At 37.3% G+C, this 25,200-nt stretch overlaps 1 protein-coding gene across 5 annotated transcripts; it reads left to right on the top strand.

Moving 5' to 3' along the window:
- The first annotated feature begins 8,588 nt into the window (after nt 1-8,588).
- LOC110706670 (DDB1- and CUL4-associated factor 6-like) lies at nt 8,589-24,714 on the top strand. 5 transcript variants are annotated; one of them, XR_002508382.1, is made up of 20 exons: nt 8,591-8,886; nt 9,679-9,747; nt 10,669-10,746; nt 11,258-11,392; nt 11,470-11,577; nt 11,737-11,865; nt 13,086-13,201; nt 13,318-13,435; nt 15,450-15,555; nt 17,197-17,342; nt 17,460-17,627; nt 17,715-17,825; nt 19,082-19,193; nt 20,075-20,400; nt 20,789-20,879; nt 21,821-21,916; nt 22,021-22,091; nt 22,220-22,359; nt 23,546-23,721; nt 24,336-24,714. XR_002508382.1 is itself a non-coding variant. In XM_021884624.1 (19 exons), the coding sequence occupies exons 1-19, from the start codon at nt 8,815-8,817 to the stop codon at nt 23,625-23,627; spliced, it is 2,268 nt and encodes a 755-aa protein (XP_021740316.1). In that variant the 5' UTR covers nt 8,590-8,814; the 3' UTR covers nt 23,628-24,714. The 5 variants fall into 5 exon arrangements, 3 of the variants coding, with proteins under 3 accessions (XP_021740317.1, XP_021740316.1, XP_021740315.1); XR_002508381.1 differs by having other exon boundaries at nt 24,292-24,714; XM_021884624.1 differs by having other exon boundaries at nt 8,590-8,886; nt 20,081-20,400; nt 23,546-24,714.
- The last annotated feature ends 486 nt before the right edge of the window (nt 24,715-25,200 follow it).

Here is a 25,200-nt window from a genome sequence, read left to right as displayed (position 1 = left end):
TAATTAAACATGCTCTCAACCATGCCAATAATAAAAGTGTAGTTCATATTCAACATGCCAACATGATTAATTCCAATCATTAATCCATCATAAATAATTCATACATAATAAATAAATCACCAACATCAATCCAATCACCAATCCAATCCATACCTATCATGATACTACCATGGAATTAATCACACAAAACCTAGCATGCTTCTATATACTTAAATAATTACCGAGTACGCAAACATATCTCCAATATGATCTCAAAATCGCCACGACTAAATAAAGTCACTCACTTGGAAGTCTCCGGCCTACAACCCAAATTATAAAGAGACATTAATTCCTATTCAATATAATAAATTTTCAGTAATATATACACTCTTTAAATCATTTACAAACCCTCTAAAATAAGTTGAAAATTAAAAATTAATTTAAAACTTTTACTTTTGTTCTCAATTAATGGATACTTAAAAATCCTTTCAAGAAACATAATTATAACCTTTATATAAAAAATTCAAGCTATATAAAACACATGTAAAATTGTTGTAATTATGTTTTAAAACACCTATTTCAATATTTTCAATCATCTATAATCAATTCCCATCAATATACATTAATTTAGAATCCTCGGGTTTTCAATTTGGGGATTTTTAATTTAAAAACTAAATTTGAAAATTATATACATAATAATCATAATCAAACATCATAAAAATCATCACACAACCCAAAAACAATAGTTAAATCAAGGATAAATTAATTTAAAACAAAAGAGAGAGAGTATTTTTTTAATTATTTATTTTATAAAGCCGCACCACACGTCGGGGAGGGGGCTGCTGCCGCCCTCTACGCAGGCGACTGCTGGCGACGGTGGTCAACTGATAGAAGGTTGTGGTGGCGGTCGACCACCTTGGGTGTGTGCGTGTGATGAGTGTAAAATTAAAAGAGGATGGGAAAAATTAAGGGAGAGAAAATAAGAGGAGAGAGCTAGAGAGAGAGAGTTTTTTTTTTTTTTTTACCTTTGGGTATTCTCTACCTTGGGCAAGATCTAACTTGCTCATAAGATGAGTATTTATCTAAAACTATCTCGAGCTTAAATTACCTTTCTACCCTTAATGATCCCTTATCCTATTCAAAATAGTCATTCGACTTCTTTAAAATTCCATTGACTTTAAAACTTCCTTGTATAAAATCATATGCCCCAAGTTTTCTAAATCATGAAATAAAATATTTTCAAGACTATTAAATAAATAAAAATGGACCTTTTATTACAATAATAAACCTTTTTAAATTAATAAAATACCATAAATAATCCATTTCGAATTATTTAAATACTCTACGAAATACTGATTTAAATTAAAGTAATGTATAAAAATACGAGGTATTACACCCACCATCCTCCACCCCTATCCACGAACAAAAATGGGATTTGTTAAACATCGCCCACAAATTACTACATAAAGCCCACAAAATTCACTTGGTTTCCCAAAATTGCCCTTGACCTTAAAAAAAAAAAACACTCACACTCTCATCACTCACACTCTCATTGCTCATCTTCTTTCAACCTCTCTAAAAAAAAAAAAATTCAAAATAACGGCAATGTCGAGGCGGCAAGGCAAGGAAGTGGCGGCGGCGGAGGAAAGGATGTCCCAAGGTGGAAAGGTATATTTTGTTTAAAAAAAAAAAAAAAAAGGGGAAAACCACCGTTAACGCGGTGGGGCGCCCTGGCTGGACGCCCAGCCGGCGGTGGTGGCGCCAGATGCAGACGCCGCCACCAGTTGGCTGGCGCCTGGGCTGGACGCCACCGTCACGGTTGTGGCGTTTAGTCTAAGCGCCGCAGCCGTGGCTGTGGCGTCCAGCCCAAACGCCAGCCAACTGGTGGCGGCGTCTGCATCTGGCGCCACCACCGCCGGCTGGGCGTCCAGCCAGGGCGCCCCCCCCATTTTTTTTTTTTTTTTATTTTTTTTTTAATTTTTTTAAAAAATTGTTTTGAATTTTTTTTTTTTTTTTTTTTTTTTTTTTTTTTTTTTGTAATATAATTTTGAATTGTTTTTATATTTTGTTGTTTATTTTTATAAATTTTTTCAATTTCGTTGTATTTTTTCTACGTTTATATTTTGTTTACTATTATTTGTTTGTTTTTAGTGTATTTGATTTGCGATGATGATTATTTATCGTATAAATTTTTGTATGTTTATATATTTTAAAATTTTGTGTAGGGTCGTCATGGTGGGGGGAAGAATATAGAGCTTCTTAGTAGAAGTTATTCAGTGGAGAGGTCGGGGCATAGACATGTCAGATCCCGTGGTATTTCGGCCTCAGTTCGTAGAGAACGGATCCACCGTCGGGATGAGGATGACGATGACGATGATGATGCTGAGGAGGGTGACCAGGAGGAGGAGCAGGAGGAGGGCGCAGATGAGGATGAGGATGTGGACGATGGCAGTGGACCGTATGATGATTACGGTCCATTCAGTCAGAGGGTTGATGACATGTACGAGACGCATATGGTGGAGGTGCGTAAGGGTAGGGGTGGTAGGTTTGTTAGTAGATCTGGCACATCATCTGCGTCCACTGTCTCTGGGGCAAGCAGGAAACGGTCGAGGGCGGGTAATGATTCTTGGGTTGTTAGGAGTGAGGTGCCCGGTGGGCCTGTTGACGGGAGTGTGATTCCTAGCTTTCTAGGACACATAGCTGCCCGTATTTGGGAGGACCAGGAGAGGCCTTCAGTTACGGGGTTGTTGAAATGTCATACCCGGGAAAAGACTTGTAGTTTTTTGCGTACATGGGCTGAGGCCTGGCCGGCGGAGAGCGAGATGTTCGAGCGACTGGAGGGCACTGGGGTGAAGCACGTTCCTGCCACCATGCACGATAAGATTGACAGTACGCTGATCACGGCTTTCATTGAGCGATGGCAGCCGGATACAAACTCTTTTCACCTTCCGTTCGGTGAGATGACGATCATGTTACATGACGTCGAGGCCATTCTGGGGATTCGTGTTGAGGGTAAACGACTTTGTGCTGTGGCTGATGCGGATCAGGCAGATTCGCTGGCGGAGTTGTTGGCGGTGGACAGGGCTGCACTGTACACCGAGGCGCTAGGTGTTTGGGAACACGGAGGTGTGAAGATCGCATCTGTGTTGCAGCGGTGTTTGTACCCGAGTGCACGTAGGACGCCCGACGCACAGCTGAGTGCTTATGTTTTTCTACTCCTCGGATGTACCTTGTTTCCGGATAAGAGCGGCGGAAACAAGCTCAGGCCACGCGACATCGTAGAGGCGTGTGACCCCGACAGTGTAGGCCAGTTTTCCTGGGGATCGGCTACGTTGGCGTATTTGTATCGCCAACTAGGATTTGCGAGTCGGGCTGACGCGGCAGGTATCACTGGGTGTCTGACTCTATTGCAGATTTGGATATACGAGTACTTTCCTGCATTGCGACCACATCGTGACCCAGTTCCTATTGATGAGGGGATGCCGCGTGCTTGTGCGTGGAGTCCGCGCTCGGAGAAGAAGTCCGTTGACCGCCTCCGATCGATACGGTTATTGCTGGACAGGCTGTCCCCCTTAGAGGTAACGTTTATTTATAGAGTCTACATTTTATTATTTGCACATATTATATTCATGTTATTATATTTTATATGTTGTAATTGTACAGGTGAACTGGATGCCTTTCGGCCCGAACCCTAGTGTTAGGGTACCCAGGACCCTGTACACGGGACTCATTCAGTATCGTGACATCGTCGAAGCGTACATGCCCCAACGTTGTCTTCGCCAGCTTGGATTTGTCCAAGTTGTCCCTCCTCCCCCGGCGTGCCCGATGAAGGCGGTCCGACCTGCATCGTCGAGGGAGTACGTCGTGGAATGGCCGGATATCATGACCGGGACGTGGGACCAGTTTCCGATGGTGGCTCGATTATGGACAGCGGAGTTGCAGCGGCCGCCCTCTGGGGTTACTCCCATGTGTGACCATTACTACATGGAATGGTTCAACCGGTATTCGCACCCGAGGTTGATCGCTGATCTCGACCACAACGATGATGATTATGTGCCACCGCCTACTGCCACGGAAGCGGTATGTCTTTTATTATATTTATCGTTGTCTTTTAATTAAGTTTTATTTGTTGTTATTGTATTTCATCTTCTGTTTTTTGTTGTATGCAGTGGATGGGAAAGATAATGCAAGACGTTCAGAAACTCTCTCTTGAGAAGGACAGCATGAGTGCAACAGGGAGAGCTGTTGTTGATAGTCTGGAACAGACCCTTGCGCAGTGGGAGTCGTCGTCGAGGAGGGATTACTGATGGTTATTGTATTTTATTTATAGAGCATTATGTTGGACATTATGTTGTAAAATTGTAACATTTTAGATTGTTCTTTTAGCTTCCAACTTAAACATATTATCAGTGCTGTTTTTAAATTTTGATATAACCGTTCGTGGATCCGCGCAACTTACCCATGCAACATATAGAATGCAGTAAGCAATACAATATAAAATATTAATGTTCTCATTAAAAGAGCAACGTACAAATAAGATTACAAATAAAGAATGTAAACAAGAAAAACTAAAATGCAGCTAGGGTGTTCCATTCGTGGATCCGGTCATTATATAGCGCATCCCAACCCTCTACGCTCGCTGTGCGAATGTTGTACCACCGAGGTATAATCGGTGGCACCGGAAAATCGGTTGACATGTCTAGTCGGATGAAATGTCTGTATGACGACCCAAGAAACGCAATAGCTAGCTCTCTGACCGGTGTGGTGACAGTCTCACGCGACCGCCAAGGGAGAACCGTGGTACAAGGATAATAAGCTTGACTATACATCGTACCATGTCGTCGTCTGGAGTCCTCTAGAGAGTTCCTGATGTCGTTCTTCTGAGTTTCAATTGACTTGTTCAGTCTAGCGAACAGTGTATCCAAAGCAGCGGTCGATGAATCAATCCAGTCCTTGGTAGCTCTATGAGCGCTCTCAACTCTACATGTTGTAGTGTTCCCAAAATGAAGTACCTGGTTTGTCCAATATTTGACAAACTTTTCCCTATGAGGGACCCATTGATGCATCACATAGTCCACCAGTGCCGGACACCACTGGTACGAATCCCTGAAGTTAGCCAATGCTCGCTCATACGCTTCCTCTGTGGTAGCCTGTAGGATCTTCCGCCACTTACCATTCACCAATCTCTCTGCCATTTCCAAATTCTTCTTGAAAAGGTTGTAGGCTTTCACTTTCACGCAGTTGTTGATGTGCCATGTGCACAATAAGTGGTTCGATTCGGGAAACAGCTCTGCTATGGGGGCAAAGAGACCTCCCTCACAGTCGCTGACGATGGCTGCTGGATGAACATTAGGCCCGATGTAGTTTCTCAGCTTCTCCAAAACCCAATAATAACTTGGAGCCGTCTCATCCCTGATGATTGCATGACCAATCAGAAAGTTCTGGTGCGTTGGAGCCATCCCAACCATCTCAACCAGAGGGAACTTGTACTTGTTTGTCTTGTACGTTGAGTCGATCAAAATCACAAATGGCCAAGACTTGATCATATCAGCACAATCAGGATGCACAAGGAAAAGATGAGTCACCTCCGCTGTATCTTCATCAGAATCAAACCAGAACAGGTAACCACGTGATTGTGCCTGGTGTAGCAGCTGCTGTATAGGGTTCCTTCCCTCTGACCGTTCAAACCTGAGTTGCTGTCTGACGTTGTAGATGTGTCTTCGGTTTGGATGGTCTTCTGGAAATTTCTCTAACACAGATGCTAATATTTTAGCAGGCTTCACTTGAGCATCACTCATTTCTTTCACAACTAGTTTCGCAGCAGGACTTAAGCCGCTCAGTTGTCGATGACCCTCTTCATATACTATCATCTCATGGTTGTGATACCCCCATTTAGAGTAACCTATCACTTCCCAACCGTCACGACTCCGTAGTTGTCGAACCTTTACTCTGAACTCACACCCACAACCTTTCCGCTTTGTGTCAAACCGAGTGGCTGTACGAAAATCTCTTTCTTCTCTTTTGCGATAACGGTCACATCTCAAAATGCGATCCATTCTACCATCCCGTTGAGATTTATGAGTTGCTACTACCAAGCAAAATCCAGCTGCAATTGCAACCTGTTTTGCCCAATCAATCGCCTGTTGAGCTTCTTCGAATGGACCATCATGTCCAAATATCTCACTGTAATCATTTCCGTCTCCACCATATTCCTACATCAATTATATATTACAATAAATACATTTAACGGATAATACATTTAATTTCTATATTTCCACATAATTAACACAAAAAAAAAACATAATTATATATAATCAAACTTAATTTTTATAAAAACCCAATTCGAATTTTCAAACTAAATTTAAAAATATACCATTTCGAATTTTCAAATTTAATTTAAAAAAAACCTATTTCGAATTTTCAAATTTAATTTACAAAAAACCCATTTCGAATTTTTTTAAAAAATCATTTTCGATTTTTTATTTTCACAAAAAAATTAAATAAAAAACAACAACAAAATCAAAAAGGAAAAAATAAAAATTAATTATTAAAGGTGGCGTCTGCCAGGGCTGCCACACCCACTGGACTGGCGCCTGGCAGGGCCGCCTCACCCAGTGGAGTGGCGTCTGCCCAGGACGCCAGTCTGGTAGTCTGGGCGTCTGGGCTGGACGCCACTCTGGTGGTCTGGGCGTCTAGCTTGGACGCCACTCTGGTGGTTCTGGCGTCCGGCTTGGACGTCCAGGCTACGGTTTGGGCGTCCACCCTAGGCGTCGTAGCCACTACGACGGTAAACCGTGAATTTAGCGGTCACTTACCTCGTTTTCCGTCGACGACGACGTACCTCCGGCGTCCCCCGCATCTCCGGCCTGCCATCCGGTCTCCCCCGACGAGCCAATACGGCTCCACATTTTTTACACCGAGATTATCTCAATTTTAGCAAAAGGGCATAATGATCAAATCATAACATATTTGTGGGCTTTATATGGTAAATTGCGGGCGATGTTTAGCGTTTCACACAAAAAATACCGCCCTACACCCATCAAAACCTGTCAACACCACCCTTACTCACCACGGACCACCACCAACACGAACCCCAAACGACCCTTAAATTTTAAATCCCAAACTTATTTTTAAAATTTCAATTATGGTTTTATTTGGTTAAATTTAACCATCAAAACCTCACACTGGAGAGCTTTAATGGTGGTGAAAAATTGGAAAAAAAAGGGAATTTAAAGTAATCTGAATGGAGGTGGCAGTTATAATATGGAAGGAGGCGGATGAGGGAGAAGAGAGTGTGAAAGCAATTTTGACGACAGTGGTGGTGGGGAGGAGAGAGAAAGACGCGGTAGTTAAAGGAGAGAGAAAGAACTAGTGGTTAAAGGGGTTTCGACCGGGTTTGTGGTGGGGGTGACGGAAATGGAGGTGGGTGGGAATTTGGGGCCAGATTTGTGGTGTTTCTTGTGGGTTGTAGTGATGTTGTTGGTGGGTAAGTGGGAGGGGAGGTAAGGACATAAGGTGGTAGTGAAGGAGGTGGTCATGGAGAAAGAGAGAGGAGAGAGAAAGAAGTGGTGGTGGTGATTTTATTTTTTATTTTTTTAAAATTGTAAATTAAAAAAATATATTAATAAGAAAATAAAATGTAGGCAAGGTAACCGCTATACCGGCTATATTGATTTTTATATGTAACAGCTAGTCAACCGCTACTTTACCGAACACTCACATCTAAATTATTTATCTTCACAGCTAACAACTTGTTGACAACTAATAGCTACCCACACAACTAACAGTTACCTCCACAGCTACAACTACCTTCACAGCTATATTTTGTCGAACACGCCCATAATATAAAAGTTGATTTATTTTGAAAGGATGGGGCAAAGATTGAATTATTTAATCTAATTTTTCTAATAAAATAAAATCAATTGTCTATTCAAAAAAAGAAAAAAAAAAATCAATAAAACATCCCAGGTGGCCGACGTTCTACATTACATGACGGTCCCTCTGCAAAAGGAAGTGCTAAAAAACTCTATTTCCCTCTCTATTTCTCTCTCCTACTTCTTCAACTTCTTCTTAACAATATACTGAACGTTTAATAAACTACTTCAATTGTGATCGTTTATAGGCGAAAATTTGCATGTTCGGCATATTATTTGCATAATACAATGACACGGTACACCTAATGAAAAAGTAAACAAGTAATAAAACTGATAATACATGTATTTTGGGAAAATGTTTCTTTATACTTCCCCCGTTATGTTAATATTGCAACAAGGAAGAAATTACGCATCTCAAAACACATTTTATATGCTAAATATCTATAATTGCGTAAGATTAAAAATTATAAAAAGTTGATATTGTGAAAGTATTATATGAGACGAATCCAACAAGATCTCAATTGAGTATATTTTGCTTAACGTATAACTCATATATGGTCAAATAAGAGTGATGAATAGTGCAAAATGTCCATTATTACAATATTAATAGACGGAGGACGTATCTATTGAATTACAAGTAGAAAATAAGAATATCTCTAATAATCCCAAGCATTGCTAGCTAAGAAACGGCCTATGACGTGCGTTAGCCACCCTAGTCGAAATAAAAGGGGAAGAGTGCACTCCCCTTCTCCGTAAGAACATCCCAGATTGCCAAGTGATTGACGTTCTACAATACACGAGGGGCCCTCTCGCCAGCAAAATGCTACGAGTGCAAAAGTAACAAAACCCTCTCTAATTGTTTCCCTCTCTATTTCTCTCCTACTTCTTCAGCTTCAATTCTTAACTACTTCGTCTTCTTCACCGATCATCTTAGGGTTTCAGAATTTCTCTCTCCTCGACCATGGATTCCTTCCCCTTTCACGACGGCAACATTTCCAGTTTCATTGACAGCCGAAACATCGACTTCCGCCATGTAATTTCTCTCTCTTATTCATTGTGTAATCGTACTGTTTATTCAATTTCGATCATTTTCTTTATTTTATTCAATTCGATCATTTTTTGTGCTTTGGATTATAATTTGATTGGTTTTGATTTCAGTTTAAATGATTTCAGCTTTGATTTTGTGTTTTGAATGTTTGATTTTGGAAGTGAATTTTCGCCTGAAAGTATGAGATTGAAATTATTGTAAATTTGAATTTATTTAATACTTCGTAACAATGCTAGCATAAGGTTAACGTCTGTGGCATTGTATAATTTTGAAGCAGGAAAATAGTTAGAGCTGATTCTTGATTGTTCTCTGTGTTATTATGCGAGGGATGATTGTTATTGTTTTTAATCATCGAACGAGGTATATTAGTAGGATGTTTGTGAGCTTGGAAGAGTATCTTGCCCTGACTGGTATAACTGGCGTCACAATAATTTTCGCCTGAAAGTAGGAGAGTGTAATTGGAGGGTTGTTGATCAAATTCTATTATTCGGAAGCTAAAAAACAGTTTCTTGAGGGTTCTTTGTATTGGTAGGCTACGATAATTGTAGCGTGTGAAATTGTTATTGTTTTATCAAGTCATTGAATGAGGTATTTGAAGGATGTTTGTGAACTCTTTGGAGTATCTTGGTCTGACTGTTGTAAGCTGGTGTTGCAATGGTCTACTGTTTTGCTGAAAAATTATGGTTTTCAGCATGTTTGATGTGCATATATAAGTGTGTATATAGTTGTTTTACTACCAAAAATTAGTACTTATTTTTTTTTTGTTTTGTATTGTAGGATGTCAAGCATACTTTACAAATGCACTCGTCCATGGTGCGAAGGCTGTCATTGGAAAGGGAAATGGAGGTTTGGTCTGCTAAGCCAGATTTTTACCTTTGTTTTCATGAAGTTTATGTAGTTATCATTATGTTCCAGCTTGAGAGTGTTGCATTTTTCAATTAATTGCAAAACAATGTGAAGTTTACTTTTACTTTTCTTCCGGTTTGCGTCATTGATTATCAAAACGCAGTAAAATTTGCTAGATATATAGTGTTATCAACACTATAATTGACAGTTTAGATTGATGTTAGTTGGTGAACATATAGCCACTAGAAAAATTAATCTTTTCAATTTTGTTACCGTGCCACATATCTTGCCAAGCAAGAGTAGGAATTCTAAAGGAAAGTATCAAAAGATAGGTTTAAAATTGTGTTAAAGCAAAACAATTATTCAGTTGACCATTGATTATTTTAGCACCTCTATGTAAGAACAAACAAAAAAAACTATGTAGTGTCAACTGTCAAGTGTGTGGTTGATTCCCCTCAAAAAAAAAAAAAAAAAGGTGTGTGGCTGATTTATTGTTCATATAGTTCCTACTTAGCTTTAGATATTGGTCATAAAGGAGAGAGTTAGACTATTTAGTATTTACTCTTCAAATGTGAATTTATCCCAAAGCCAATTGACAATGGTTAAGATGTCTTATGTAAAAGTTAATTGTTGACGCCTCTGCAGCGAATTCTATAAATTCTTATCCTTAATTTAGTGCAAAGATAGGTAGACTTTAGAACAGACATTGACCTTCAATTTAATCAAATAATTGGCTGGAGGCAAATCTTTATGTGCAAATAGCCAAAACATGTAAAGACATAATATATTTTACATGGCACCCTAGTACCTACCAACAGAGTGTTGAATTGCTTTTTCTTATTCTTGATTTACATTTTGCTGCTCGTTTTTACTCCCTGTGCTTCTGTTTTTTTATGTATTTTGATTTTACTTTGCTTACAGGGACACACAGGTTGTGTAAATACTATTGCATGGAACTCAACTGGTTCACTCTTGATATCTGGATCAGATGACACCCAGGTACTTTCTTTTTACAATCTCAATTTTTTTTTCATGACTTGGGCAGTGTATAGGCTCGCCTTGGTGCAAGGTGACTGTGCCATGCACTTTTTTTGCCCCCCCCCCAACAAAAAAAAAAGTAAAAAAAAAATGCAATGAAGCAAAAAGGACCGGAAATGTAATTTTTTTTGAAGAGTTGTTCACCAAATTGTAGTCTGTTGTTCAGTAACTTACCAGGATTCAAGAAGTTATCACTGTTTAATAAGGATACCGTTGCGAGATTTTTTAATTTTTTTTTTTAATTGTTATTGTTATTTATGTATTTATTTATTTTTTTGGTGTCAAACAATGAAAATTTTGGAGAAGAACTTTGCTATTTTCTAGAACATTAGGTATCTCATCCTTGGTTGAACTAGCTGATGGGGAAGTTGAATGTTATTTTTCAAAGAATGTTTCTTATTGGCATTAACCCAGAGATTTACTACCAAGACATTTCAGAATGTCTATTTATTTCATACACTGTTGCTCACAGATTAATATATGGAGATACTCTGATCGTAAGCTTTTGAACTGCATTGATACGGGTCATTCTACCAACATATTCTGTACAAAATTTATACCTGAGACTTCTGATGAGAAAGTGGCGTCTGGGGCTGGTGATGCAGAGGTAATACATTGTGTTAAATTTTTGAAGATTTCCGTGGATGGGCAAGTATTGTTGGTCACAAGCTCTTATGATTTTAGGTCCGTGTGTTCAATCTCTCTTATTTAAGTGGAGGAAGGGTTGAAGAGACAGCTATGACTCCTTATGCTCATTTTCAGTGTCATACTAAGAGAGTCAAAAAATTAGCGGTGAGACTTTTTTTAGCTTTCATCCTGTTTCTATTGTGCAATCCTTATTTGCTTTATATGATAACAAGGGCTTCAATATTGTTTCAAAATGGAAAATGCTTTATTATATAATCTCAGTATTTTCTTCTTTTACATATGTGGTCCTTGTGGTCTTTGTAGGTTGAGGTTGGAAACCCAAATGTGATCTGGAGTGCCAGTGAAGATGGAACCTTGAGGCAGCATGACCTTCGTGAGGGTTGTTCATGTCCTCCCGCTGGATCTTCCAATCAAGAATGCCGCAGTGTACTAGTGAGTTTGCTATCCCCTTTGACTGTCTACAATTGTCTTACCATGATAGTAGTGATAATGTATAGCACTTGATACTCCCTCCACTGTCAAACTGCTGTCATCTTAAACTTGGGTAGCATATTAATAGTAGATCTTAAGGTAGTGTTGACCATTCTTTATTTATTTATTTTTGGATATTGGAGAAGTAAAAAAAAAAGTTGATTGAGGGAGAAAGAGATAGTAGCCGGGGTCTCCACATGGACCACATCACATGAGATATGAGGAGACAGAATGTGATAGTGAGATAGTCACGCAGGTTGAAAAATAAAGTGAGGTGAACTTTCCATTTAGGTTCCGTTTGTTTTGATGGAAAACATATTTCATTTTTATGGAAAATCATTTTCGAAGAAATCAATTGTCAAGTGAAAACATTATTGTGAAAATAGTTATCCTTTGTTTGATTATAGGAAATTTTTTAGAGATAAAAGAAAATGGAAGTAAAAAGGAGGGGAAGGATAAAGGACAGAAAATAGAGAAGTAAGGAGTAAATAAGAAAATGTGTCATACCTTCTTTACAAAAAGAAAATGGATTTTCTTTACTTGAAAGTAACTTTTCACCTGTAGAAAACTTATTTTCCACCCTTCAACGGAACAGTAAAGGAAAATGGAGAAATGAAGGGAAATCACGAAGGAAAATCATTTCCGAGAAGATGTTTTCCATCAAACCAAATGGATTCAGAATGTAAAAAGACAATTATTTGGTGTCTTACCAAGAGACTATGCTAGACAATTAATTAGATAATGAAGGGAGAACAATGAATTGATCTTATAGTTTTTATGATATCTTCATTTTCTAGTTTTAGGATTATTTTTAATTATTATCTTTATATTTCAGTAAAAATTATAGGGTATACTTATGTTAAAGTGTTTTCCGAGATGAATTAAATCATATTTATTTCAAATGTAAAAGTTTGACTTTGATCTCAAAAGAATAGTGCTTTCCTGCTGCCACTTATAGCCTTATAGGATATAGCAGTCGAAGGAGGCCTTTTTGGTTCATACGACTGTTCTAATTCTAATTAAATGTTTTTTTTTTTAATATCTATATATTATGGGGAAATGAATTGTATCTGAAGGTTTATTCATTTATGGGAAAATATCTGCCTAACTTTCTTTGTTTGGGGACAGGGGAATTTGCTTTGTTCAAGTGTCATTGACTAACAACTAGGATTTCATGCCAGCTTGACTTGCGAGGTGCTGCAAAAAGGTCCTTGGCTGAACCTCCTAAACACCCACTTCAATTAAAGTCTTGTGATATCAGTGTGACAAGGCCACATCTGCTTCTTGTCGGAGGAAGGTGCTTTTCAGCTATCCAATCAATCTCTGAATTTGTTTTTATTAGTTTGTAGCTGTTGAATTTTAAAGAGGTTGTGCTAATGTGTGCCAATTTTTCTGGATGCTAAATGCTTGCAGTGATGCATTTGCTCGTTTGTATGATAGAAGGATGCTGCATCCAATGTCTTCCTGCCGGAGAAAAAATTCACCACCTCCTTGTGTTAACTATTTTTGCCCAATTCATCTCTCTGAGAGGGTTAGTATGAAGAATGATTCCTGTGCTCGAAATTTTCCTTGAATTTTATTGTCGCTTAGGTAGCATTTGGTAGCAGTGTAATCTCATATGCATTCAATCCTGGTACTCTTAAATGGGTTTAGTCTGACATTGCTAAAGATTCCTTTCCACAATGGAAAATTCATCCAATATGGGTAAAAATCTATAGCAAATTATAAATATGTCTCCTTGGATAACTACCTCCAGGAAGTGGGACATTATATTAACATAATAACAAATTTGTGCAAGTAGGTCTTGCTTCCTTTGGTTAAGTTATCTTGCCATCTCTGTAGAAGAACTGAATAGTCTCCTTTGCCTTTAGTGTACTACCTTATGAGACTTATAGCTTTCTCTTTGCTTTGTTTGCATTTGAACCAGTGCCCTTTAGTTGGTTTGTCATCTTAGAATATGGGCTGCATCAAAATTTGGGGAATGTAGGATGCTTAGGTAGCTACAAGAGTGACACATGTTTGCCCTTGGCAGTTCATTTCGGACTTCATCACTTTCTTCTCATCTCTAGTGAGGTTCAATTGTTCTAGATAGGGGATAGTTGCATTTGTTTTGGGATGATATTTGGACAAGAGATCAGCTTTTTTGTACTTATTTCCCTTGGTTACTCCATTTATCCTTTCTTTGTAACGTAGGAGTGTGTTTTTTTATTGTGATGATGACATAATGAGATTTTCATTTCTGATGACTGCTACAAGATATGGAGTTGAGTATCTTTCTGCCTTAATGGAGATTTTGGGTTTTTAATTAGTATCAGCGGATTTCAGGGTGTGGGTAAGAGGGGGAGGGCGTTGTCAGGGTCTTCTATTTTGTAAATAATTTCTTTGTTTCTCAACTCAACACCCTCACCAGCTTTTCCTGCAGAAAACATTATTTGGAAGGTGAGGTGGGGAATTTTTTTATGTTGGCTTTGGCTTCTGTTAAGAACAATACTAGTGACATGCATTAAAGTTAAGGCCGGGTTTTGTTACTTATTCTTAACCAGCTATCTGCTTGCCAGTCAAGTTGCTAATGAAATCTTTTTCAGTTTTCACTATATCCTACTTTTTGACAAGGCAAGATCCCTCTGCGGGAGCCTGTTTGCTTGCATGAGGATTCTAGGTTTTTCCTTTTAGAGGTTGTGGATTGGTGCAGATTATATTTCTAGGGTTTAATTAGGATAAATAGAATAAGTTGTGGCGGAATGCTTTCATGGAATTCATGCGGTGTGTGTGGCTAAAGTAGATTCAAGGGTCAACTCAGAAGTTTGTTTTGTCTTCTCAAATGTCATGGGGACAAAGTCACTTATTAAGCTATTATGGGCTAAGGCAGCAGGGACTTTCAAGAGTTACTCGATTGGGGAGGTCAATATGTCTCTTTTGCACCTGTTTAGACTCTTTAGAGGACGACTTGTTATCCCTATTTTCTACTCTCTAGAGGTTGTAGGTTGGTGCAGGTTAGGTTTCAGGGCTTTAAATTCTAGTTAATAGATCAAAATGTTTCACACTTTATTTTTGAGCTTTGACTTTTTACATAAATGTGACTTCAGTTTTCTGAAAGGTGTCAAAATTTTTGTGGAAGGATTAGTTCAGTCTTAACTTTTAACATTGTGGTTGATTTTAAAATTCTTACATGTGCATTCCTTGTAGTTCTTGGACTGTTTATTACTTCCTCCGCTTTTTTTTTTTTTTTTTGGTTGACACGTTTTGACTTTGACACTATACACTATACACAAATCCTACTTTGACTAGCTTTTGTGATCTGTAGTTACGGCATAACATAGTCATATACTCATATGGGGTCTTAGAACCATATCAAAATATATCTTCATAACATCAACTTTTTATAATTTTTACTTATTGATAATTAGAGATATTAACCAAAATAGTGTGTTGGCAAAAGTGGGAAAAAAAGAAATGTGTCAACTTAAATATAAAAAAAACAGAGGAAGTAGTATTTTTCGTTTTGCTGACCTCTAATCTTATTTAACTGTGCAATTTTTATTCAGGGACGATCAAGCTTGCATTTAACTCATGTTACATTTAGTCCCAATGGCGAAGAAGTTCTTACAAGTTATAGTGGAGAGCATGTCTACTTGATGGACCTGAAGCAAGGTTTACAGTTGCATTTACCTTATTTATGTTTTCTCAATTTCATTCTGTCTGGAGCAGTGTCTTCAACTTCAAAGATCTGGATAATTTGACCTCGAATCAGAGCTTATGCTAATTTTAAGTGTTCATATCATTTGGTTTCAGGACAAAATTCTTTGTTTCTTTGTCAGCACTTCTTTTAGAAACCTTGAGTAGGAGCCAATTATCGATCACTTTCTAAAAAAAATATATTGTATGTCTGGCGTAAAGTTTGAGTAATTCTGCATGAATTTGTGGCACATGAAAATCTGGTTATTGAAATAGTCAATCTGCTAGAAGATGATTTTTTTTTTCTCTTATAAAAAATGCTCATTGAAAAGGGACTATGGAGCTGATAATTACAATGAACTTATTTAATTTTATAATCATTGATACGAGTATACTTGACTTGGTTCTGATGCATTTCTGCTGTTGTACGGTATTGCAACTGTATATTCAACCAGATGCTTTATCTTATCTAGACCTAAGATTCATGGAAGTTCTATGAAACGAAGGCTATCAGTGATGACCATATATTTCTATTCTATTTTGCGTTGGTATGATACTTTGTCTTAGGTTCTTGTGTCAGACATGGGTATGCCCTAAGTGCTTGGCTCTGCTTTTTTTTATGCAAAACTAGTGGCCTAGGCGATGCCCCGGGTTTATATTATTTATATGTGATGTAAGATTGAAAGAAATTTTATTTACTTAACACAATTGGGTATAAAGGTCATACAATATAATTAATATTTAAATAATGTGTATATGCTATCCATCGGATTATAGTCTCTTTCAATTACAGAATATTATAGCTTTGGTATGATAAATAAACCAAATAAATTTGAATAGATGAGTTTGTAAATTCTTTGCTTTTTAAAGTGAGAGGTTAGGGTTCATTTTTTATGTGAGGATTGGTGGTTAGAGAACAGGCGGCAACACATGGCGAGGTAATACGTCTGTCTTGGGTTTTAGGAGTAATATAGATTTCCATCTTATTTGTCTATGATAAAGGATAATGTCCATACCCATGTTGGAGTGACTGATGTAGAGTCAGAGTTAACATAGGTGGCTGTTTATTAATTTGTTTGTTTTCACTTTTTTTTTTTTTTTTTTTTTTTTTTTTGAGAGGGGGGGGGGGGGAATGGGTTTGGTATGGAATTTAGGAATTTTATTTACTCAAATTTAGGTTGGTCCAAACTAACTGCCGAGCATCTATCAAACTTGGAGCAATACATGTATGCGCGCATACACACTGTTTTCCTCGTATTATGTTACTCCTTTTCTTGGGGGTGGCTGCAAGTGGCGGAAACGCTATGCAGTACACATGCAGAGATGCTGCAAAACATAGGTAGTACCGTAGTAATTGACTAGTTGAGAAGATGTGTGTGTGTGTGTGGGGGGGTGGGGGTGGGGGGGAAGGGAGGCCATGGGTTGGCATGGAATTTGGGAATTTTTTGAATGCAAATTTATGTTGGGCCAAACTAACTCTGCTGGGCATCATTTAAACTTGTTTACTCTTTTCCAAATACACACACACACACTCAAACCTATGAGACTGCAGTTTATCACTCTGTTTTTCCTCATTTTATGGTTTTATATTATTTCTTTCCTTGGGTGTGTTTGTAGGCGGTGAAAATTCTATGCAGTACACATGTGGAGATGTTGCAAAGCATTGGAGCTTTTCTCCTGTTCTTGATGGAGTAGAATTTTCACCTGTAGAAGCTGTTGCTTCTAAAAATATTTCCTCGGCAAAAAGCTATGATACCGTGCAGGTTTTTTTTTAATTTAATTTTTTATTTTTAATAATTTAATCTGAAGAATTGGCTTTTTACCGTTCACATTCTCTAGAGTAGTACAATATGATCAACTTTTGAACTATATCTTCACAGATTGGCAAGTGCAAAAAACTGATGGAAATTGCAAAAACATGTTTGGAAGAGGGAGCAAAGTATTATTATGGAATTGAAGCATGTAATGAAGTTCTGGATGGAGGTTATAAAATTGATCGCCAGCTTAGGCATGATTGTCTCTGTACACGTGCTGCCTTGTTTCTTCAGGTTTAGCTCAAATTCTTGGTTGATGTTGGCAATATTTGTGTTTCTGATTCGGGCCATGCTTATTGCTGACGACTTCTCATTTTCCAGCGGAAGTGGAAAAATGACGCCCACATGGCTGTTAGGGATTTGAATCAAGCTCAGAAAATTAATTCATCTTCATTTAAAGCACGTTTCTGCATGTCTGAAGCTCTATCTCAGGTTAGGATCCATTTTTTGTGCTACCTACCTCTGGCATTTGGTATATCCATTAGATCATTTATTTGGTAATTAGAAGATTGTCACTTAATGATTTGATAATTTCAGTTTAGCCCATTTTTAGCTAGAGATATCAATTAATGACTGCACATTTTCTGTGAAATAAAAATAATTAAGAGAGAATTTCTTTTACACCCTCAATCTGGGACAGCTGCCTGGCTAATATGAAATAGTTGTGTTTAACAACAAATAAGGCATTGGTTTCTGATACTGAAATATGACTGCCGTAATCCAAATATAAAAGTACTTTGACTTTTCTAATCTTGATAATTAAACTAATCTTAATATAATTTTGGTGGCTTAAAATTTATTTCTGTGTTAAGCCTGATTTGGGATATTATATTCTTCTGGATGATCAATTTGATGTTGCCTGTCAAAGACTTTCTTAAGAAATCAACAATCAGGAAAAGGCTGATACCTTGAAAGTTATTAGTCTTGTTCTTTTCTTGAGAGACATGTCTTTATAGTATAAATTTCCCACGAGTGTATAGTAATGGATTAGACAATTTCTCAGATACCAATGTTCAGGCAATCCAGATTGGATGCTAGGACAAACTATAAAGGACCTTGAAGAAGGGCGAACATTTTGATGATAAGAATTGATTGAAATTGAATCTTTTGGCACCGATTGTCACTTCCAAGTAGGAATTTTCTTTGTTATTGTATAAATATGTACTACCTCCAAATCTGAAAGTGTTGATACTTACTATTTGCATAGACTCTAATGCAACCCTTTGGCGAATCTGACAAGATCCCATGCAAAATTTTGATATCCAAAGTGTTTAATAGTAAGAATTTGTGGTCAAAGTTTTCATACTTTGGATACGAATTTCAAAGTGTTTAACACCTTTCAGATTTGGAGGTATTTGAGAATTTCACTTCCAAAATTACTGGACTAAATCATGGGACTCTATCTTTAAAGGTGGTGAGACCTTGGAATTCCTGTTTCGTTTTACTTTATTGTTACAAATTCGATCCAGAAGTTCATCGTAAGCATAAACTTTATGATGTCAGAAGTTTTAGATGATTCATGTTAAATGCTATACAATTGTTACGGACATTGCACATAAGGATTTCTCCCATACTTGTGCCTTTCGGACCACAGCCTATCCTTTTCTGGATCTGCTGATTCTTTAACTTCCTAAGGAGTTTTTGGCGCTGTTAATTTATTTACTTTCTTTCATCATCCTTGTGTGCAGTTGGGAAAGCATAAAGAAGCTCTAGATTTTGCTCTTGCAGCTCAGTCTCTGGATCCCTCAAGAGCCGAAGCGTTGGATAGGGTAGAAAGTATACAAAAGGAGCTTTCAGCAGGTCTGTGTTTAAAACTTGTAGTTACATTTATTTATATGTCTCTTTGAGTTAGGTTTTCGGGTTTACCATTTTTTTAACCAGGCAGGGGATGATTTGTTGAGTGTTGCCTCTTGAAGCTTTTATTTTGCATTATTTTTGGTTACTTTTGATGATGATGGGTGTTTGGCAACATCAACAAGCTGCTGCTTATAATGTATTGGGTTGCTGATTTGTATATCGACGGGCCTCTTTGTCATTCAATCTATCGATAAGTGAAAATCATTCTTAAAAGAAGGAAAAAGTAACTTTGTTGAGATGAAGTAATCAAATTGCATATTCGTTTTATGAAGGAATTGTTGTTATTGGGAGAATTACATGCTGTATATCCTATGCACTATGTTGACAGAGTGTCATAAACTTTTCCCTGGTTTTTAAAATTGCAAATAAAATGTCTTACTTCTCCATTTGATTAATTCAACATTCAAGAAGTAGCCTCTGGAGTTTGGGACATTGTGAGGAAGTGTTAATTGCTGCTATGTTAGAGAAGTATGCACTCAGTGTGGGACACATGAAGTTGAAAAAGTGCAAATATTTGAGAAGTCACTTGCATCTCTGCATGTTTTACATTTTAGAGCTGCAAGGATGATGTTTGTATTCAGTTGTACTGCTAGTCGAGTCTTTCCCTCTCATTAGGTCTTTGACTCATTGGTACATAGTATTATTACTGCTGCAACATTCAAACATTGGTTTGTTGAAAGTGCAATTCCATTTTTCTTCTTGTTTCTGGCATAGACTTTACTGTTGTCAACTTTGATAGAAGTGTTGGGAATTGAAGACTTGAAAGTTTGCCCTAGTCTCTGTTTCGTACCTGATGTGATTTTATTTTTTCGAAACATGACTAGCTGAAGCTGAAAAGAATAAGAAGTTGAATGATGTGGGATCCAAGACTGAACCACGTGCTGGCAGAGTAATATCATTAAGTGACATACTTTACCGCTCAGAGGCTAATAGTGATGCTTCACAAGATGGTCCTAGATCTGACAGAGAAGATTCTGATTATGATGAAGAACTAGAGTTGGATTTTGAAACATCAATGTCAGGTGATGAGGGCCGTGATGCTGAACCGGTTCATGGAAGTCTGAATTTGAGGATTCATAGAAAAGCTGGTAGTTCTAATGGCTCTTGTGGATCTCCATCTTCTTCCCAAAATGTCAGAACAAGTTATCAGGTTTTTTTTTTTTTATTATTTTTTTTCTAAACTAAAGCCAGCTTTTAGCCTTATGCATGAAGACACACACACAAGCATGCACGCACACACTACGTTACTTTTTGAAGGCATGATGAGATCAAATTTTCTTTCTTTGCCATACTTCTTGAGAATTGTGTATGTGATGGCCTATTGATGCTTTATAACCAGCTGTTCAACTGGCCGCTACTTTAATTTTTTAATGTTCTATTATTTATTTTTACGTACAGTAGTGAACAGTCCTTTTTTTATCTTGCTTTTACACTCTAGTAGAAGCTTTTTCTCAGTGTCATTTTAGTATGAGCAATGTGGTTTAAGTTTTTAATTTTGGTCGGTACTTATCCTGACTTTGAGTTTTCTTGAATTGCAGCCAGAAGCAGTCATAGATATGAAACAGAGATATGTTGGTCACTGTAATGTGGGAACAGACATTAAACAGGCTAGTTTCTTGGGTCAGAATGGTATGCTGTACTTTTTATTTTTTGTTATGTTATCGATTGAAAGTTATCAATATATTATTCTTGACTCCTGTAGTGATGAGTATTATTCTGTTTTATTTTTTATTTTTATTGAAATCTAATATCTTGTAGTGAATTCCTATGTAATTAGCGTCATGAATGGGCCTTGTACTATTGGGTTGGGAGCCAAACTTGGAGAAGGTCAAGTATTGACCTTTAATGAAAAAATGTATATTTCTTTGTAAAACAGAATGCTGTTAGCCAGACTTGGGCTCTGCTATCCTCGGCTACTTATTTTTTCTGAGTATTATTTAAATAAATTGAGGTTAACATTGCCTTACCTTTAAATGTTGTGACTTGTAATTCTGCCAGAAGTTCTGGGTCAAACATGCATCTCAGGATGTCACCCCAAAAGTGTCAAACGAACAAGGTAGAGAAGTATCAAAAACTCTTTCCAGAAGCTCCCAATCTACTCATAACAATCCTAGGACTTGGGCAATGAAATGAACCCTTTATTATAATTTTGGGAAAATCTTAAGTTGTATGATGATCTTCTTGTAGTGTGTCAGGAAGGCAGGAATAACCCCATAATTTATAATGGATGAATAATTACTTTTGGAGTGCCTTGCACAAGTTTGTATTGTTTTGAAATTTTATTTTATTTTTCAAAGATGATGTTTTGAACTTTTTCTTGTGCTCCCCCCTTTTCTCCTCTCATTCATTCACTCTGCTCTTTGCCTATGAGTCAATTGGTTTGTCTTTCTGGTTACCTGTGCTATGTGGCCTAAACCTTATATCTTTTTCAACCCTTATACATGCCTCTGCAGTCATACTGCTAACATTTGTGAATGAATGATTACCGTGCTGCTTAAATGGGGTTCCTTTAAGGTGCTCATAATGTACCCAGCGATACCCTTTTGGTAACTTGGTATTACCAATTGTAGGTGATTATATTGCCAGTGGAAGTGATGATGGAAAATGGTATATTTGGGAAAAGAAAACTGGCAGATTGGTCAAAATGCTTGTTGGAGACGAAGCTGGTAAAGCTTTCCATATTCTGATTGTTTCATAGGACAATGATTATTCTCATCAGGGTAAAATCTTATTGCTTTATTGTACTTCTCATCCCTTACTTTCTTTTTAGTGGTAAATTGTGTCCAGTGCCATCCATTTGATTCAGTTGTGGCTACTAGCGGAATTGATAACACAATAAAGGTGAGTGCTGGAAGGGCCTAATGATGCAGTATTTTTTATTTTTTATTTTTTGCTTGTTTCCGATTGTTTACTATGCGGAAGCATGCAGTTAATTGATTGTTTGATTATATTTGCGAAAATGGTTCTAGATTTGGACTCCAAGTGCTCCCACCCCGTCGGTGGCAGGCGGTTCAGCCGACCTTGATACAGAAGGTTCTGATGCAGCTAATGTCTTGGAAGCAATGGAAGGCAATCAACGCAGATTATGCCAGACACGTGAAGCTATTCTGTAAGATTTATGTGCTTTGGCATGTGAAGCTATTGAGGACAAACATTAATTAGAGAGCTACAATAAAAATCCTGATTTCTTTTGATGCCAAAGGACCCTTTAGCTGACTGTAGCACACCGGTCTTGTTTCCTTAGTCGCCTCTTGTCACTTTTGGTGCTTATGTTAACCTCAATGGCTTGAAGTGTTAATCTATTCTATTATGGTGCTGTTAGGATGCCTTTCTTTCCTGTTAGGAAAACAAGGAGTTTTAGCCTCTGTTAAACAAGATGTTGGATCAAGAAGTTTTTTTTAAAACAAACCCTGTTTAGTAATTAAGCCATGACTGTGTTTTCAAGTCATTATCCTTTCATGTGCCACATGGGGTTTTCTAGTGTTTTCTTTGGGTGTTTTGCAGCTGTAATGCAAGCACTGAACTTTATCTTAACTTATAATTTGCTAAAACTTATACGAAGTATATATTCTTTCCATTTTAATAGCTTAAGGATAAGTAAGAAGCTGAATAGAATTTTGGTCTGTATCCAAATTATATGCTGTGATTCTAGTCCCTCATAAAATGTACTCGTAGAAGATTTGACCAGTTGCCTTGTCTCTGGTTAAAACTTGAAGGTTTCTGTGATTTTTCCCCATACGAGTTTTAAATGAATTGGACATGAAAGTCTTTAAGTTCTGTATTCCATAAAGTGAGACTTTTATAACCATACTAACCTAAGGCTTTACCACTGGTTTTTGCTCAGCCTATTGCTGAATTTGTCTACTTTGAAATCAGAGGGTTGATAGGCTAGCTTTGACATGGTTTAAGCTGTTATTTTCTTGAAAATAATTGCCTTTCTAATTGTTATGGCGCTTTTATGTGTGTGTGGTGGTTTTTTTTTTTTTTTTTTTTTTTCCTTTTTTTTTCGGGTGTGTGTGTGGGGGGGGGGGGGGTGGGGTTGTCTGCTTTCCCCCCTCTAGTAAACGAGGGTGGAAGATTAGTCCCCCATTAACTGAGTCATAACTATGTAACTCTCATATTGCGAATTTTTCTGCAGACGTTACAGATTTTGTAGCTCTCATTGGTTTGTTTACTTAAGGTTTTTATCATTTAATGTCCTGCTGATGAATCTGATTACCACATCATTTTGTAAAGGTCTCATGTAGGTAATCTCATTGTTCTAATATTTAACCTATATATTTTCTATTGTGCAGGCCACTTGAGCTGTTGGAGAGGTTTCGCATGCATGATTTTGCCGAAGGAACACTGCATCCCTTTGAATGCGCTCAGAGCTAGTTCCCCTCCATTTTCAAGGCTAGTCTCTGGTAGATTTGACTACAGTTTTGTGCCATAAGCTTCCCTGCATCTCATTATCCTGTAAAAGTTCTTGGTAAGAGTTTCAGCTTCTTTTTTTCAGTTCTTTCATGATCCATTGTATGGATATTGCATGGTTAAACATCTCTCATCTATTGCTTTTAATCTAAATGGATAGGTCTAGATGAATATTAATAGATATATTTAGGATCCTATGACCCAGGTAAAATTTTACAGAATTCATTAGGGTGCCAACCAGAGAATAACGAGCCAGGATGGTGCACTAATGCTCATAGGACACATTTAGCCAATATTCATTGAGGGGGACCTATTGTGGCTATTGTATCCTTTTCTAAAAAAAAACAAAAAAACAAAAAAAAAAACAAAAAAAAAACCACATTTTCTCACTCTCCATTTTGTACACAGTAGCAGCAATACCAGCTTGTTGTCTGAAGCTGGCCCTTTATACCTAATCGTCAAATATTAAATTACTCGTACACTATTTTTTGAACAAGTAATAGTGTTTTGATATTTAAATGACAAATCTTTTGGAATGAGAAAAGTTCCATGGTCAAGTAATATAAATAGAGGGAGTTTTATCTTTGTAACACCTTTAATAATCAAGGTACACTCGTTTTTGCGTTAGATTTCGAAGATATGAGGCATAATCACCCATGGGTTTTACTGCAGTTTGTATAGTTGGTTGTATATGGTGAAGCACTGAAGCTAGCATGGTTTCAACATGTTGCTGATTTTTTTTATTTTTATTTTTTTTTCACCGATATTTTTTTTTTTTTTTATTGGTGCTGAGCCGCTGACTGGAGGTCGAAAAGCCAATAGTAAGGTATATGGTTGTAAATTGCTGTCTATGTAAATTGTTCTGTACTTAACAATAAGCTTGGGCAAACAGTACAGGCAGTATTTTATTATTTTTTTTTTGTTTTTTTTCACCATAGGACATTTGTACCGTGTAATTTTAATTGAGCTCAATTCAACTGTAAAGTAGGCTGAATAGTTGGTTGCATAGGCAAATCTTTCTAACCCCTTGAAAAATCTGCTTTCGGCTTTACTATTTTCTATTAAGCAGAACAACAAAACATATACTTCGTACAATAATTATTTGCCTTGCGTTTAACTGTTAAGGACAAATCTCTATTTAATACGAGAATGTAGTAATTCCTTAATCCAACCTCATAATTAGAACTCTACGGTCTTACTCTAACATTATGGTATGATCTAAATCTTCTAATTATTGATTCATTCTATGACTTGACATCTTTATTTGTTTCTTTTGACTTGTTTTGTACTGTATTTCCTTTGTTGTGGGCGTGTGAATTTATAGATTACCTCCAATAGCTCAAAGGCCTCAAACTAGTGAAATTTCCAAAGGGTGTAATTGTACTCCATATTTGGACCGTGTAGGTTAAGTGGTTAACTCATGCTCATACAAAACTATTGCTACAAGCGTTAATTATCTTACTTGGGAATTTGGGATCAATTCGCGTTTAGAAGAATTCCATCCTGCTAATTATATTTAGCGTTTCATCTTTTGTTT

Source organism: Chenopodium quinoa, unplaced genomic scaffold, assembly GCF_001683475.1.
Source record: "Chenopodium quinoa cultivar QQ74 unplaced genomic scaffold, ASM168347v1, whole genome shotgun sequence".
In the NCBI taxonomy this organism is placed as follows: domain Eukaryota; kingdom Viridiplantae; phylum Streptophyta; class Magnoliopsida; order Caryophyllales; family Amaranthaceae; genus Chenopodium; species Chenopodium quinoa.
This window is presented reverse-complemented; position numbering and strand designations above follow the sequence as displayed.